We start from the raw sequence: 17,814 nt of genomic DNA, 5'->3' as shown, positions 1-17,814 counted from the left end.
GACAGATTGAAATCTCATGAATTTATTTCTTAAATAATTAAAGTTTTTACCTTAACTTTAAAAATAATATTACAGGGCCTCCCTGGTGGCGCAGGCGGTTGAGTGCCACACCGTGAGGTGAGGCTGTCCACAGCCTCTGCAATGCGGGTTCGATCCCAGACGGCTGGCAAGAATCCCACACGGTGCAGCAGACCTCTCCTGTCTCGCCTGCTGCTCCCCTCAGCAGTGTACTTTGTCAGTCTGCCTGTTCTGTTCCCCACTCTGTCTCTGGTGAATCCTCTCACCCTCCCACGCATCTGGCCTGTACACTGGTTCTTGTATAAAAATAAATAAATCTTAAAAAAAAATTACAAAAATAATTTTTAAAGCACTCTGGTTTAGGACATAAGCAACAAATTCTTGGAACATTAAGGGAAGAGCTTTCCATGGTGCATTTAATCAGGTCAATCCTGCCACATGCAGGAAGGCCCATTACAGCTACTATTACCAAACACTCAGGCCAGCATACATTTGTAGTCTAAATTTGTCATTTGTGAAAGAGGGGCCATAATTTTAGAAGCTGAAATCAATAAGATTAATGCTTTATAGTGCTAGCTTTTGGCTTTGGGACCAATTTTACAGACTCAGCTCCTTTGTGATCAAAATGGAATTTGACAAATGCTCTTTCTCCTTTTATCCATTTAATATATTTTAGAATGTTTAATAGTAATGATCAAAATCCGGGCTATCTTCTTAAATGGACAAACAGCTTATTTCCCTAAGTAGGTAACCATTTAGAAATGCTTTTCAAGCTTATCTGGTTACTGGATTCCAGACATCATTCTGGATATTTATGTGGAAACAAGAATCTCTTCTCCTGCTGCAAATTTTCCACCTCGATATCTGACATGAAAACTATTTCCATGGTAATTAGCTGTGAGGGCTTTGCAAGACACTGTATAATTAAGTACTTTATATGTCAAGAACCACTAAGAGATATGTTTCTTTAATGCACTATTCCCTTTTACAAAGAAGACCTATAGAGAAATAAACACAACTCACCAAGTTAGAAAAACCAGAGTAGAATGAGAGCACTTTTGTCCTCAAATTCTGTTAGTCCAACATTTCCGCTATTTCCCACTTCTTAATTAAATCACACTATAGTCAGTTATTTCATCAAATGACTTTTTTTTTAGGCACAGAAAACTACAAAATAGGCCCAAGGACTTAGGTTTGAGATGACACCAACTGTTTAAGAGAAGCATGGATGCCCAACGACCACGATTTCCTTGTTCATTGTCTTATATCTATCTAAATTCAGAATCACAGGAAACCCTATCACTTCATGTCATACTTCAATAAGTCACTTGAACTCCCTGAAGCCTAGTCTTTGAGTTATTTTAAGGCAAGAAAAACTGTTTCAAAGCAACCTTTCTTTTCTGCTAGAATTACAGACTTGTCAAATCACCCATCATAACGAGCGCCAAATAAACACACATACGAATACTATTCTAACCTTTTCCAACCTGTTAGTATGGCATTTTTAACTTTAAATTAGAAAATCACACCAAGTCAAGCAAAAACAAAGTAATTACCTACATATGGTAGTGGATTGTTAACTGCTAATTTTTTTTGAGAGTCTATAATAAGCAATATGATATATGCTGGAGAAATCTGTCTTAAATGAAACTTGTGGCATAGAAACATTCATCTCTGAAACACAATTAGTCATATCATCCAAGGTCTCTGTGTTTCTATTATAAATCAAACCAACCACCATGCAGCTGTTACTATATTACTAATGAGTTTTTCAACTGCTGCCCAAGCAATTAACTCTCAAAAAAATTTTCCTATTAAGCTTTTTCAAATTTTGTCTTAAAATTGTGGCATTACCTAGACTGCATATATAATGCACCACTTTATTACAGTGAACAGAACAGATGTATTTGGTTCTATTTTGTTCCATCTCTTGGGAAATTCTAGGGGGCTTCAGGTCCTGTTATAAGCTCTCAAAGAGTATAATGTGATTTGAAAGATTCTAAAAATATCATAGGTTTGCCTGGGCTCACTTAGAAGGGTGGATGATTCAATTACAAGTGTCAAAATTTGATTCCTCATTTTTCAGGCCTTGACAGCTGCAGCTAATCTTGCCAGGATTCCCTTATCTTCATTGCCTTCTCTTTGAAGTATTTAAAGAAGATTTCATAATCTTTGCGATTCAGCTCTAGGATTTCTGTCAGTAGTTGCAAGACAAATTGGTTGGCTCTTTCCAAAGCTGCTTATAAATATTATTTGACACAGTTTTAAAGTAGCCATTAACTGCAAAACAGCTGTGCTTCCTGTAATGGTTAGGAAAGAAAACACAAAGGGCTCTACCCATACACCATAAACCAGGAGTGACTTTTTCAACCCACCAAGTGCCAATGGAATCTTAACCAGAGGTTCATTTTTTGTTCATTCAGATCCAGAAGGCAGGCATTCATTTGAATGACAGCTCTAGGGAGGGTACTAGCATTGCACATCACTGGGCTTATTTTTTGTTTGCTTTTCCCAATTAGTACAGCAGAGATTCAGAGATCTCAAAGTGACTGAGAGGGTAAAGACCATTAGCCATATGATGTAGGCTCTATTTTTCACTCTTCTACTAAGTGAGACAAAGCCATCAAGTGTAGACTGCTGCCTGTGAAATGTCCGATCTTATCAAAAGATCTGACAGGAGCCTACCAGGTTAAATGGCAAGTTAGGTTTGTGGCCAGGTATTTAAAAATGTGCTTATACACTGAAATAGATAACCTTGTTAGGGTAAAAAGTCTCACATGGAGCACTTTTCTTATCACTTTCTTTTACTAAGAAGGCTTCAGTTGACAATTTTTAAATGTCATCACTTTTCTGATAAAAAATATATATATCTAGATTATACATTTTCATTCAGATTTTCAACATATTTACCATCTGCCATGCCAGTTGTTAGGTAAATGGTGGTGAATAAGAGCTAAGCCCTGACGTCATAGAGCTTACTGGTTCCATAGGGGAAGTAGAAAAGTGAACAAGTAATTTTAAGTGTGCTGTATGGGACATCACACAAGAGCACTATGAGAGCATGGTTCAGGAGGACTAGGATGGTGGTGTGCGACCCATGGGGAACATAACAGGGTATGCTTTCTGGAAAAGATGCTTTTTAAGCTCTTTCTGTTATCTTGGAAAAAATCTGACCACAGCAAACTTTTCTTGACAATTTTCAGTCATAATTATGACCACTAACTATGAGATTATGCTGGGACACTGGGTTTTCTTTCTCCTCTAACACTGACTCCTGCATAAGGTAAGATATTTCTTTTTTTGTTGTTCTTTTGCACTTTATTATAGACTTTATCATCCATTATCATTATATGACTCTGTCTTACTTAGATCTTTGGGATCTGTAAAGTTGTCCTTATAGTCATGTACTTATCTACCTCCTTCTCCTTGAAGGGAAGGGCTACATCTTATCACTTGCGTGAAACCCTCCTTTTTTTATTTTTTTATTTAAATTTTATTTTTATATTCCCCATACAACTACAACCCCCTTATTTTGACCCCAATCCCTCCTTTCCCCACCCCCACCCCCATAGAATGTCTCTGGTTCATAGTTATTTGTTGATTTTGATATTTTCTTTCTTATAGTTATTCTTTTTCCTGGTCCCTTATTTAAGTTTTCCAGATTCCTGCTATGAGTGAGACCATCCGGTATTTTTCTTTTTCTTTCTGGCTTATTTTGCTGAGCATAATCCCTTCCAGCTCTATCCATGTTGCTGCAAATTGCATGTGTTTATCTCTTTTGATTGCTGAGTAATATTCCATGGTGTATATGTACCATATCTTCTTGATCCAGTCATCTATTTTTGGGCACTTGGGTTGTTTCCAAAGCTTAGCTATTGTAAATAGTGCTGCTATAAACATAGGGGTGCAGGTGTTCTTTGGAATTGATGTTTCTGTGTCCTTTGGGTAAATATCTAGGAGTGGAATTGCTGGATTGTATGGAAGCTCTATGTTTAATAGGTCAAGAAATCTTATGGAGACATTTTAAAAACAACCTTAGTTATGGAAAATTACAGTCATTTAATATTAGAGCCCTTTCCCAACTGAAGTTATAACTTAGAATAACATTAGCAATTCGTGCTTTAAATATATACAGATTATTGCGAGTCAATAAAGTTGAAAAAAGGGGGGACAATAAGATTCCATATGCAAAGTTGACAAATGACAGATTAGAAGAAAACATATTCAGTTATTTAATTGTCCAGATTAATATCCAGAATATATGCAAAAAATAAACTGATAATAAAAAATTCAATCCACTAGGGAAAAAAACGGAAAAAGAAAGTAAATAGGCAAACGACAGAAGAAATTTAAATGACTAACCATATATGTGGACAGATGCTCAATCTCACTAGTAATCAAGAAAAATTAAAAAATCAAATACTGTCAGAATGGCAAAAAAGTTGGACTGAGGATTAATTGTCAGCGAAGATTGTTATGTAACAGAGGAAACATACTCTTGTGCATTCTTGTTTGGAATAAACTTGGTACATCCATTCTATGGAACACAACGTGGCAGTTGAATGGAAATAGGTACCTGATAGATAGTGGTAATATTTATGAAGTGTTTCCTTTAAATCAGGTTCTACTGCATCCTGCTTACTTGCATCAAAACATCAGCCTCACAACCACCTTAGGAGGAGAGAACTGTTACCACCCCTGATGCAGGCAGCAGAGAGGAGTTAGGTAACCTGCTAGGGTTAAGCAGCTAATCGGAGGCAGAGCAGATACAGGTGTTCTGGCTCCGAAATGGATCACTGTAACCTTGACAGCATAGTCTATTTACTGACATGGAAAACTCCCCAAGACATGTGAATAAAATCAAGTTGCACAATATACCATTCATATTTTTAAAACCCACAAAATAATATTGTCTATATTATCTCCAAAGGAAGGACTGAAAGAATATACAGAACTGTAAGAGTGGTTTTTCTACAGAAAAGAGATTGAGGGATTGGAAGTGCAGGTATGAGGTAGTCCACAGAGACTTTAGGTTTATGGGCATTGCTTTATTTTCATACCATGAGAATGTATTCAGGTAGTATTTATATAATCTGATTTTTAAGCTTTAGAAACCCAAAACATTAATCCAGTTCAATTTTTTCCCTAGTTAATGCTCATATTGCTTCTAAAATATCCCTCATCCAGCTCCTGTTAGAATATTTTAAATGGTAAAATGTTCCACTTTACCCAAGCAGCCTGCTTTGTTACTGAAGAAAGCTTAAATGGTGGTAGAAATTTTTCCTATTGCTAAATACTTTTACTAACCATCATCCATTACTCCCAATTCTGCCTCCTGTCAAGCAAACAAGAACATCACCGTCTGCTGCACTGGAGGTCCCAAGAGCACGCCTAGGTTAGTAACTTGCTAGGAGGACTCCCGGGGCCCAGCACAGAGCCATGCTCCCGGCCATGCTTTCGACAGTGACGAGACAAACCAAACCACCAAGGGGAAGAGCCTACATGCCGGGTAGACCAGAGGAAACCAGGAACAAGTTTCCAAGAGTCCTTTCCCTTAATTCTTCCAGCTCTGAGCTGTAACAATGTTTAAGAAATGTTGCCACCCAGGGCAGTGCCTAGCAACACTGAGACTTGGTACCCAGGGTGTTTACCTGGGGCTAATCATGGAGTTTTCTCTAGTCCACCCCCTAATTCCTGACACCCAGAAGGAAAGCAGGTGTTCCCCATAAACCACACTCTTTATAAAAGCAGCTTCAGCACACAGTGAGCCGTCCTTATCAGGGAATGGGGGAGAGGGAAGTCCTAAAATCCAAGATGCCAGCATTCTGCAGGCATTTTCAGGCCTGCTATGTTAGAGCCTTTCTACACACCATCCTCTCTACACTCCTTTGATATGTAAAGGTGATTTTATCATGTCTTTCTTTAGTTTTTTGTTCTCAGTTAATCACAATCTCTATGAAAGTTTCCTGATTTTTCACCCACATTAGTAACCCTCCTGCAGACTCTGGCTTAACTATGTCCTTCTTAAGACATGAAAATGAAAATGTAAAATAATATCCCAGGCATGATTTTACTATAAGTGTGTATCATACTTCTATTAATGCATTATAGTATATTTTCCTTAGAGCTGCATTTTTAATGGGTGATGCTGAGACCTGGCAGACAAAACTCGAATTCTATGACACTATAACATCACTAGTGGCAGTCTATTTCAGCTTAATACTCCTTCCTACTGAGATGGTTTTGAGTAGCCACTCTATCAACTATCACAGGTGAACTATTTTTTCTAGATTTCTGTCATCTGAAAATATTGAGGGTTCTGGGCCTCCAATTCAAGTCATAGTCCAATTAGTAGTAGCAATGTGACCTGGGTAAGTAAGTGGAAATCTGTGTGCCTTAGTTCCTTTAACTGTAAAAACGAGGAAGAATAATAATTTCTATCTCAAGAGTTATTCAATGAAATAAATGAGATAATGTATGTAATAAGCCTAATACAGTGCCTGACACATTATGATTGCATAATAAATACTAATATTATTAATCTAAATTATTGATAAAAATAATAAACGAGTCAGGATCAGGTACAAAACACCATGGCCTTTTTTGGGTGACTTCTCTTAGAGATAACAGAAATCAAAATTATTTAAAAAAAAAAGATATATTTATTTATGCATAGAAGAACTGGGTAGTAGGCCAGAGGTGGAGAGTGGCGGGTGGGGAGAGGATACACCAGAGACAGAGTGAGGAGAAGAACAGGCAGATTTACTGAAATGCACTGCTAAAGGAAGCAGCAGGTGAGACAGGAGAGGTCTGCTGCACTATGTGGGTCAGCTCCCTGGCCAGGGATCAAACTCAGGCCATAGCAGTGATAGTCCTGAGACCTCCACCAGGGAGGCCAAGAAATGAAAAATTTTTTAAAACATTAATTCAATCAGATTTATATTTTGTTATTATATTTAAATTCAATGTTAAAAAGCCTTAAAATATAAAAGATTATTATCAATTTTTAGTTAATGTTAAGAGACTATATTCTTTAGATTTAATTTTATTATCTACCAACTACTAATGCAAGAAATCAAGATAGACTAGACTGGCAAGAAAATCTCTATCACTGAGAAGATAATTTCAACTGTTTGAGAGATTCTGATGTCAGAAGTCTGGCAGAATAAGGATAAAACATTCCTGTCCTTATTCCTGTGTATTACCTTTTTTAGACACTTCATCTTTTATTAAATAAGATTTTTACATATTCCATCTTTTATTATATCTACTAACTGCTTCCAATCTGGGCTATACTAATTTCAATTTTTAAGCAGTGAACTATACTCCTCCTCTCAAATTCTTCATTGAAATGAATGACAAAAAAACAAAAGTACTAAGCACTAATGCTGTGGACTCAGTATGTGCCTAGTGCTGTACTAAGCACTTTACAGGTATTAACTCGCTACCCTGCACAATACTAATTCTAGAAGGTATATATTAGTAACATTTCTTCTGAGTACAAAAAGGCTACGGAAGCGGCCCAAGGTCAACAAGGCAAGGATGGATACTCAAGCAGCCACGTTCCAGAATCTGCTCTTCACCATACCACTACAGTGCCCCTGGTGTATGGGATGACACACAGCCCACAAAAACTACTTTTGGAGGCTAGATGTCATGTGCTGACTGAGTCTTGAGTTTCTTGGAAGCTTTGACATTCATTATTTCATGGGTTCCACTTAACCACTGTGAGAGGCAAACACCCCCATTCCACACCTGAAACCTTAGTAAAGCTAAGTGATTTGTTCAGTGTCAACAGGACCACGTGAGAGAGACCTGGAACCAGCTTGGCCACATATTATCTGTGTGATCTATAATCTTCCTGAGCTTCACTTGTAAACAGGAATAACAGTGACACTTCTTACAAGAAGGAAAGAAGTCTATGCAGACACGAAGCATCTAGCACCCGGCTGTGGATAAAAAGTGCTGTTGTTAACCTTCCTTTCCTCATTCTCCTCTCTGCGGCTCCTGGCACTGCTTCTCCACCCCTCTCACCAACTGTGTTAGCAGATGGGTGGCAAAATACATGATTTTTTGGTGATTACCATGTGATACCAAATGAAATCTCTGTGAAGTCCAGTCAGATTATATAATTTTAAGTATAACAAACTTTTCTCCTTTTGTCCATATGGCCTATCACTTATCAAGTAGAATAAAATTAGTCTATCAAGATTTGTTCCTTATAAAATTATGCTTAATGTTCCCTAATACCTTCTGTTCCTTTAGGTAACTGCCAAATGATTTATTTGATTTGTTCTAGTTTCTGACCAGACATTGTTTAAAAATTAAGTTGCGCTGATCATTTCCAAAGTTATCTTTTCCCCTTTAAAAAAAGTATGCAAATTTCTGTCATTAATACTTCCACTCACCAAGATTTCTCAAAAATAAAAACCAATAACCTGGCACTAGGTTCTTTTTCCTCATATTTGTGTAGTGGAACTAATAGTGAATTACAAGCACCATTCATGCCACAGGCAGCCATAGCAATAAGTATTTCCTCTCATTTGGACAGCATTTTTTTGAAAAAAGGTTAAAATGCTAGGAGGTAGCTTAGTCTCTTAGAAAGTGAAATTGCTGCATAATTAATCTTTCTTTTTTTCTTGGATAGCAATGATGTCATGAGGCTCACACTGTTGGTTTCCAAGTATCATTTAAAATAAAATACTCCCTTGTCTAAGAGCAATCTGGAAACGGATGTTAAAAGTCAAAGAAATTTTTCTATCAAGTGTTACTCCCCCAGTAAGCTAAAAGGCATGTCGGGAGGCCACAGAGAAAAGTGGCAAGAGCAATCTGGAAACGGATGTTAAAAGTCAAAGAAATTTTTCAATCAAGTGTTGACTACTCCCCCAGTAAGCTAAAAGGCATGTCGGGAGGCCACAGAGAAAAGTGGCGCTGTGGGAACAGCTCATTTGTGTTTGGCAGAGGGAAGGTTCACTGCCAATTTGTACCAAAGTGAACTTGAGAATGTTTCAAAACCAAAAATGAGGTCTGGACATGAGCAGCTTTTCAAAGCAGCTGGTGCTGAGGCCTGGTAGCTATTACAAAATAAAAACGCTCTAAGAGATGGCAAAGTGCAGGCAATGCCTAGGAATAAAAATCCGACCTATGACCTACTTGATTTGCTCAAAGAAGCGCTAGGCTGAAGACAAGGTATTTTCTCCCTTCCCTTCCCTCCCCTCCCCTTCCTTCCCTTCTCTTCCCTACTTTTCCCTTCCTTTTCTGTCTTTCTTTCCTGAGCTAAGCTTATGAAAAGGAAACAGGGAATGATATTTTTGGCACTTCAGTTTAGTCATCTATAAAGGACAGCATTACTTGTCCTACTAATCGTGTGAGGCTGACAGAAGGATAAATGAAAGAAAGGTTGGTAAGGCACTGTTCAAAATTTGAAGCATATGGGAGTATAAGATGTAAATGTATTTTCAACATCTGTTAAGCATCTACAACAGGTTATTTATTTATTTATTGTTACAATGTTTTATTGTGGTGCTGTTGTTTTATGCCATTGTTAGTGATTTGGAAGCAGAGGACCCCCCACCGCAGGTGCAGCTACACAATGGATTATTTTAAAAGTGCCAGTCCCACTGGCCAAACAGATATCACCGACAAAGCTACTTAGTGACAATGTTTTTTCAGCCCTTTATAGACTGAATTTATCAACAAATATGAACTTTTGTCATCATGTCTGTTTTTTTTTTATTTTTTATTTTTTTTTATAGAGGCATGTTTTATTTATTTATTTGTTTGTTTCTTTGTTTGTTTATACATGCACTGGGTACAGTCAGAAGCACCGGAGGGTGAGAGAATTCACCAGAGCCAGAGCGGGGAGCAGAACAGGCAGAAGGACCGAAGTACACTGCTGAGGGGAGCAGCGGGCGGCAGGAGAGGTCTGCGCGCCATGTGGGACCCTCCTCTGGTGGCCGGGGAGCAGCCGGGGATCGAACCGGCGCCGCAGAGGCCCCAGGCAGCTTCACAACCCAGCGCTCAACCGCTGCGCCACCGGGGAGGCCCCTCATCATGTCTGTTAATTGTTCATTCTGGCTCACTTATATAACTTAATTTTTATAATAAATAAATCCAATATAAATCTACTTAATTAAAAAGTGGAAATTTGGAACATTATCTCATAAAAACACCAAATCTCTTATTTTACAGTAAAGGCAGCTCAATATTATTGCAGTTTTAATTTTTAAATACATAGGCTTTATAAAATAAGATTACTTTTTATTATTGACATTCAAACTAGAAAAGTTAAAAACATTAATGGCTTCAAACAGAAACAACTCACATCTCTGTCTCATGAGACCTTAACTTACCTCATCTCCCTTCAAAACTTCGGCGCCATCAAATTCACGTGTCTGATTTGTCTTCACTGACACCTCTCTTTCTAGGCTGGCTAACTTTTCCTTTGCTTCTTGCAGTTCTTCGGCTTTGGCTTCTTTTTTACGAGAAAGGATGGATGCCTAATTAAGCAATAAGTTTGAATGTAAAATAACACACACAATCAACTTCCTTGTTGATAAACTATGGTTTTGATTTTACTGAACTAAATTTTACTGAAATTTCAGTATCTGGTGGTTTCTCCTGAACAATATCCTATTACCTAGCGTCACAGTATATATTTAGTGTGAGCATACGACTTGTATTAAATACCAATCTAAAAATATTTTGGAAGACAAAAGCTCTGAAAATATAGGAGATGTCAGCAGAGATACAGAAGTGCAACAATAATAAGAATATTAGACTCCTGTCAATTATCATTCTAGTGTTGGTAAAAACACATTTTAGGTAAGTAAACAACTGAAAAATTACTGTTTTCCTGTATGCTGAGTTTCCTTTCATTGGAAGAAAACAAGAATGCTTTATTCTCAAAATTACAACACAGTTCCTCTTATCTAAATTCACTATCTATATTTCTAAAATGAAATGTGAAGACATTTATTATATGTGGGACTTTCTAATAAATAAAATGTAGTTTAAAACCAAACATCTGACTCACCAAACCTGTGCAAATGTTTACACAATCCAAATGGCTGCTCTTAGCCATGAACGCAGCATTTTATGTTAGTTAGCAACTCTTGGAAGATTTCCTTAAATGAACCATGGTTGTATTAGTTTAAGGAAAACATTAGCCAAACTGTATTCTTAAGTCAAATGCTACAAATATTTTACTTAAGCCAATTTAAAAGGAGAGAGGCATCTCTAGCATAAATTCTACTGTCCTTCCTGTTTAAAAATGAAAAGACAAGTAATAAAAATGTTTCTCTCCATAGAATTATTCCAGCCCCAAATTTTTTTAAAAGAAGAAAAAGAATGATAAAATATCAGTGTTATCTATACAGGAATTGATGGCATATTTCCTAAATATGATAAAATAAACCAGGCCACACCAGAATCTTACTTAATGAAAGAGGGCATCTCCCACTAAAGTCTGAAACAAGATGAAAATTCCCACCACCTCCACTATAATTTGACATCGTGTTGTAGGCATTTGCTCATACTGTTAGGCAAGAGAAGGCAATTTCAAAAGTAAGAATTTGAAAAAGAAAAATCATAATTTTCATAGTATGAGATTATGTACCTAAAAACCAAAAGAACCTATGAGAAAACTATGGTAAACAAACTAATAGCTTTTATAGTAAGTTAGTAAGGAGACGTAAGGAGAGACAAGCCCTCATTTAGAAAAGTAAAAAATGAAATAAAATATGGGATAAGTTCCAAGATAAGTTCCAAAACTTTATGAAGAAAACTATTAAATCCTCCCGAAAGATATGAAAATAAACTTGTATAAGCAGGGACACACAGCATGTCCTTACACAGTAGACTCAACATTGTAAAGGTGCAAATTCTGAGGTAATTGCTAAATATAAAGCAACCCCCAAATTTTTAAACTATGTTGTTTTCTAATGTAGGTCATTGATAATAAAGGTTTTTAAAAGCATATACAAAAAAAATTTTAAGGAAGATCCTGAAAATATTAAGTAATTGGAGGTAAAGGTGGTTACTTTTATTAAATATTAGAACTTGATTATAAAACTACTACAAATAAAAACAAGAGGAGTACATAAACAGGCCAATGAAATAATAGAAAAACTAGAAATAATCCCATAGCATTTTAAAATGTGGAACAAAATAAAGGTAGGCTTTCAAATCTAGAGGGGGGAAAATGGATTTTTTACTAACGGGTATTGGTGTAAATGGATAATTGGGTAGCCATACAACAAATATGATACACTTGATCTTAGCCAAAAGGCCGAGAAGCAATTATACAACAAATATGATAGACCAGAAAGAAAATTCTAAATAGATCAGAAATTTAAATATAAAAAATTAAACGCTAGATGTCCAAAGAGAAAACTTGAGTAATTTATAACTTGAAAAATGTTGTTAAATGTCTCAAAATCTGAAGAAATAAGAGATAGAATTGATAAATTTGATTTCATAAAAATGATAAACATTTCCAGGGCAAAGTAACATCATAAGCAAAGAAAAAACGCAAATACCAAGCTGGAGAAAAATGTTACACTGAGAGAAAGTATTCCTAATGGATAAAGAGTGTCTAAAACTAGAGAAAAGATCAAGAACCCTTTAGAAAAATTGGGTCAAGATATGAAAGGAAATGAGAATGACTATTACTCATATGAAAAAATGTTCAAGCTTGTGTATAATGAGATACATGAAAATAACAACCATCATAGCATGCCATTTCTCATTTACCAGGACGGAGAATGTCTAAAAGTTAAACAACATACTCTGTTGGGGAGGCTGTGAGGAAACAGGGCTCTCATTCACTGTAGGTAGCAATGTAAAATGCTGTAACCCCTAAGGAGAGGAATTTGACAGTATCTAGCAAACATATGCACTTACAATCTCATTTCTGAAACAACGTCCCAAAGATACACTGGTAAAGTATATGCAAAGACATTAACCAAAAGCTATTCATTGAAGCAGTTTTGTTATGGCAAAAGAATGGTAACATCCCAAATGTTCATCAATTGGAGATTGGTTTGAATGAACTGTGAGTACCCACTCAATAGGGAGCTATGAGACTGTGAACAGGATTAAGCTTACCCAATAGACGGCTATAACAAAAAAACAACAAGAAGTACTGGGAGAACATGAAGAAATCAGAAGCTCCACACACAGTTGGTAAGAATGTAAAACGGTAGTCACTTCGAAAAGCAGTTGGGCATTTCCTCAAAATGAGGAAAGATTTAGCAAGTAAACCAGTAATTCCACTCCTAAGAATATACTCAAGAGAAATAAAGACTTACGTCCACAAAAAACAATTCTGTAAGAATGGTCACAACAGCATTATTCATAATAGCCAAAAATCAGAAGCAGCCCAAATACTCATCAACTAATAAACAAAATAGGATATATATATATTCATAGAATGGAATATTACTCAGCAATAAAAAAGAATGAAGTGCTGATACATACTGCAACATGGGTAAACATTAAAAAAACATTATGCTAAATGAAAGAGAAGACAGTCACAAGGGGTTCTGGATTGTATAATTCCATTTCTATGAAATGTCCATGATAGGCAAATATACAGGTAGTTTGGTCTCTGGTAGTCAACTAAACTGAAGTACACTGCTGAGGGGAGCAGCAGGCAGCAGGAGAGATCTGCGCTTTTCCACAAATACTTTATTATAATCTGAAGATTAGCAGTGACAGAAGAACATTTATTCTTTAATTTCATCTCACTGTAAGTCTGTAGATAATACAGCCCATGGTGGATTGGAAGATGTTCACCAATATGTAGGTCAAAGATGGGACTTAGGGCCTCCCTGGTGGCACAAAGGATTAAGTGTCAGCACTGTGAAGCTATCCACAACTACGCCACACGAGTTCAGTCCCGGCCAGGAAGGTGACCCACATGGCGCAGCAGACCTTTCCTGTCTCCCTGCTGCTCCCCTCAGCAGTGTATTTCAGTCAGTCTGCCTGCTCTGCAACCCACTCTGTCTCTGGTGAATCCTCTCACCGCCCCCACACCTTTGGCCCACACTCCAGTTCTTGTACACATAAATAAAAATAAATATATAGGGCCTCCTTGGTGGCGCAACAGTTGAGCACTGGGTTGTGAAGCTGCCCGCAGCCTCTGCAGCGCAGGTTCGCTCCCTGGCTGCTGGGCGAGGGTCCCACATGGCGCACAGACCTCTCCTGCCGCCCGCTGCTCCCCTCCTCCCCTCAGCAGTGTACTTCATCATTCTGCCTGCTCTGCTCTTCACTCTGACTCTGGTGAATTCTCTCGCCCTCCCGCGCTTCTGCCTGTACCCAGAGCTTGTATAAATAAATAAATAAATCTTTAAAAATAAATAAATATATTAAAAAAGAGGGAACTTACCTGTTGCCTGTATAGTGAGAGTTTGCCTTCAATTGGCTCATTTCTCATCATTTTCTTTTCAATCAGCTGGTTGATCTGTGTGTTTATTTCATTTATCTAAAAACAGTATGAAAGTAAAAAAGATTAAAACTCTTCATATGATTACACAAATTAAGGGACATCTGGCCAAACTAAGCTTTGACTTTATAAATAGTTCTTATCATCCATGGTTTCATGGAATAGTTCATTACTGCTATGAGTGGTTGTTATGATTAATTTTTATAAATAATTTACATTTCATGGTTCATGATATATGTGTACATGATTTGTTAATTATACGGTTCTAACCATTCATGTCTAAATTATCCTTTAGTATTCTACTTGAAGTCTTTCATACAGTCTTACCAAAAAGATGATTTCTAAATGTCTCAAGGTGTCCTCTCACCTCGGCTGTGACTGCAAGTGATAAAGCAAATCGGGGCTAACATTCCCCAGGGATTTAGTGATAGAATTCACGAGCCAGGTGAGAGTTGACATGAATGACATCTAAAAACCCTTCCTGTTCTAATGATCTGTGATTTTCCTGTAGCTGTCACCTGATTCATTAATCTGAACTTCTCGAAAAAGCAATAAAGCCAATAGAAGCAAACAATCTCTCAAAACATTAAAAATTTATAAGGTTTTCAGTATATATATCCTTTTAAAAGACTATGGTTCTCTTAATTCTATGATATTAAATTTCAGCCAAATCTGACATGGACATCTGATTTCTATAGGTAAATTAATAAATAAAAAGGTCAGAATTACGTATTTCATTATAGTTGCCATTAGGCACATATTAAGTACAATAAATAACTAGCATGTAAAAACCCTTCAATTTTCATAAGATTTCTTCTTTTAAAAAATATACATCTTAATCAGTGTTTTATTTGTAGGAAAAAAAATGTTATATAATGACACCAGGTTTTCAATGAGCATCACAAGATTGTTTACTACTTCCAAAGCTGGCACGGAGGCTAAGAAAAAAAATAGTTTTGTTCTTTTTTAAAGATTTATTTATTTATTTATACAAGAGCTGGGGTACAGGCCAGATGTGAGGGAGGGTGAGAGGATTCACCAGAGACAGAGCAGGGAACGGAACAGGCAGACTGACGAAATACACTGCTGAGGGGAGCAGCGGGCGAGACAGGAGAGGTCTGCCCGCCATATGGGTTGCTCCGAGGCCAGTGGGGATAGAACCGGCACTGCAGAGGCTGTGGACAGCTTCTCAGCGCTGCGCTCAACCGCCTGCGCCACCAGGGGAGGCCCGGAAAAAAAATAGTTTTTAATGTAAAATTGTTATATTATTATTCTTAGGGAACAAAATTAGTGATACTTAAAATATTTTAAAATTTGCTATCTAAATAATGATATTGCAAACACATAAACCTATGAGTCAGTCACATGCATTAATTTATATGTCCAAGTGACTTAGTCTATAATCAGATGACTAGGTTTTATAATAAAACGTGGATAAAGCATTTCAGGCTATGAGTCCTCATAAAGGATAACTCATCATGAGAGCTGTCAGCTCTCAGTACAGGTTAATTCAAGAGTCAAGAGTAGAGGAGCGTAGGTAGTACAAATAATTTTCATAAGACAGGGGATGAGATAAAATGGGGAACGATAATGAGGAGGTTATTGCCACTTACTTTAGATTCAAGCTCAAGAAGATCAGAGTGGCCCATAGCAGGTTCTGAAACTACTTTTTGTAAAAAATGCAATTCTTTTTTCTTGTTCTCTAATTCTTTAGGAAATTTTTCAGTTACCATATATGAGTTAAATTTTATCTCCTCCTCTAGCCTCTTCATTAAGCCTTTAAAAATAAAATAAATGAATATTCAGTCCAAGAGAGAAAGTATAATTATATTCTGTACACTTTAAAATATAAGACTTGAACAACAGGACATATTTGTTGAAAGCACACTGTGTATTATCAAGCACAGTACCACGAAAGATCAACCACTGAAATCTTTTGATGTTAATTAGTGATAATGAAGGACAATTTACATGAAGACTATTTAAATAACTATAGCAGTAAGAGTACGACCTTCGAAATTACCACCATTTGTTTATATTCTATATTATGCAAAAATAACATTTGCAGTGCTTGATACAGTTTTGTGTCCTATTTTGCATTCTGAGTGCTTAGGAAATCCATGAACCAAATGGCAATATTAATGAACTCTAACCCAGGTCCTCTCTTCTGTAAGCAGTTACTTATTCCTTTTCTTTTGTAATACTTCTCATGCAATTTATACGTCTAATATTTCATATATGGAAATACATTATATTATGTCAGTTTTAAATAAATAAAGACAACATCACATCACTAATACTGAAAAAGAGAAATTATTTACATTCATAAACATTTTTGGTTTTCCACATTTGGTAGTTGTAATTTTATAAAGCAGTAGCTTACAGTTAAGTGGCAACTTAAATTATATTTTTAAGATTTAAGTCCTCTTATTTTATCAGAATGCACAAATACACACACATACAAATTTTCAGTGAATAATGGCTTTGTTATAAGTTCCCAGCCTAGATAGCTTTATAAAGTTTATTTCAGATCTTTCCATTACACATTTACAAATTCTGGCTTGACTTTTTAAAACACTGGATTTCCGGTTTAAGTAATCTACGTAGATTGCACAATAAATCTGGCTCAAAGCCCTAAAATTATTTTTAGTTCTGTTTTGCTAACCATATATTAACATGTAAAGATTTATTAATAGCAAATTCACAAGTTTTCCATTCATCCCTACAATTTTCCCCTTTTAGGAGTTGGGGAAAGGAAAGGAAGAAAAAGTGTTGAATGAATCACACTAGAATTAGGCCGTTGTTTCTGTGTGGTTTCTGATTAAATCTACATCCTGGCTTCTTTGGCTATTAAATGACTAGTTTTTCCGTTTCAAGTTCTTAAACATACTGCATCATCACAGGCAAGCAATCAAAGTCTAAATGTTTTGAGAGATTTCGAATTCTTAAATACCACGTTCTCTGTTTTAAAAATGGTCTCAAATCTAGAAAATAAAAACTAATCTACAGTGACAGCAGATCAATGGTTGCCTGGGGGTGGGAAGAAGACAGAGGAGGGCAGGAATGAGATATCACGAAGGGCACAAGGAAACTGGTATTTGCCACCTGGGTTAAGGGTGATGATTTTGCCAGTGTGTACATACACTGAAACATAGCAAGTGTACACCTTTAATATGTGCAATTCATTATGCATTAATTTTATCTCATAAAGTTGTTAAACAACACAAAAATAACTTTCATCACATTTTTAAATTCTCTTAAAAATTGAAACTCAGTCCTTGAAAATCAGTCATATTGTTTCTATGCATTTTTTTAAAGTTACTTTTCCAAATCTTGGTGAAAATAAATAT

General features: G+C 36.4%; 1 protein-coding gene across 2 annotated transcripts in view; it reads right to left on the bottom strand.

Moving 5' to 3' along the window:
- IFT81 (intraflagellar transport 81) overlaps positions 1 to 17,814 on the bottom strand; it is a gene marked incomplete at both ends in the record, with an annotated part of 63,541 nt that overhangs the window by 35,044 nt on the left and 10,683 nt on the right. Inside the window, 3 exons of one of the 2 annotated variants that reach the window (XM_084253076.1) lie at positions 10,371 to 10,517; positions 14,408 to 14,503; positions 16,078 to 16,241. In XM_084253076.1, the coding sequence (XP_084109202.1) occupies positions 10,371 to 10,517; positions 14,408 to 14,503; positions 16,078 to 16,241 (407 nt within the window). The remainder of the gene's footprint in view (positions 1 to 10,370; positions 10,518 to 14,407; positions 14,504 to 16,077; positions 16,242 to 17,814) is intronic. The other variant, XM_084253077.1, reaches the window with a different exon arrangement.

This window comes from Talpa europaea (assembly GCF_964194135.1).
Source record: "Talpa europaea genome assembly, chromosome: 14".
Classification (NCBI taxonomy): Eukaryota; Metazoa; Chordata; class Mammalia; order Eulipotyphla; family Talpidae; genus Talpa; species Talpa europaea.
Note: the sequence above shows the minus strand (reverse complement) of the source record. Positions and strands in the feature narration are given on the sequence as shown.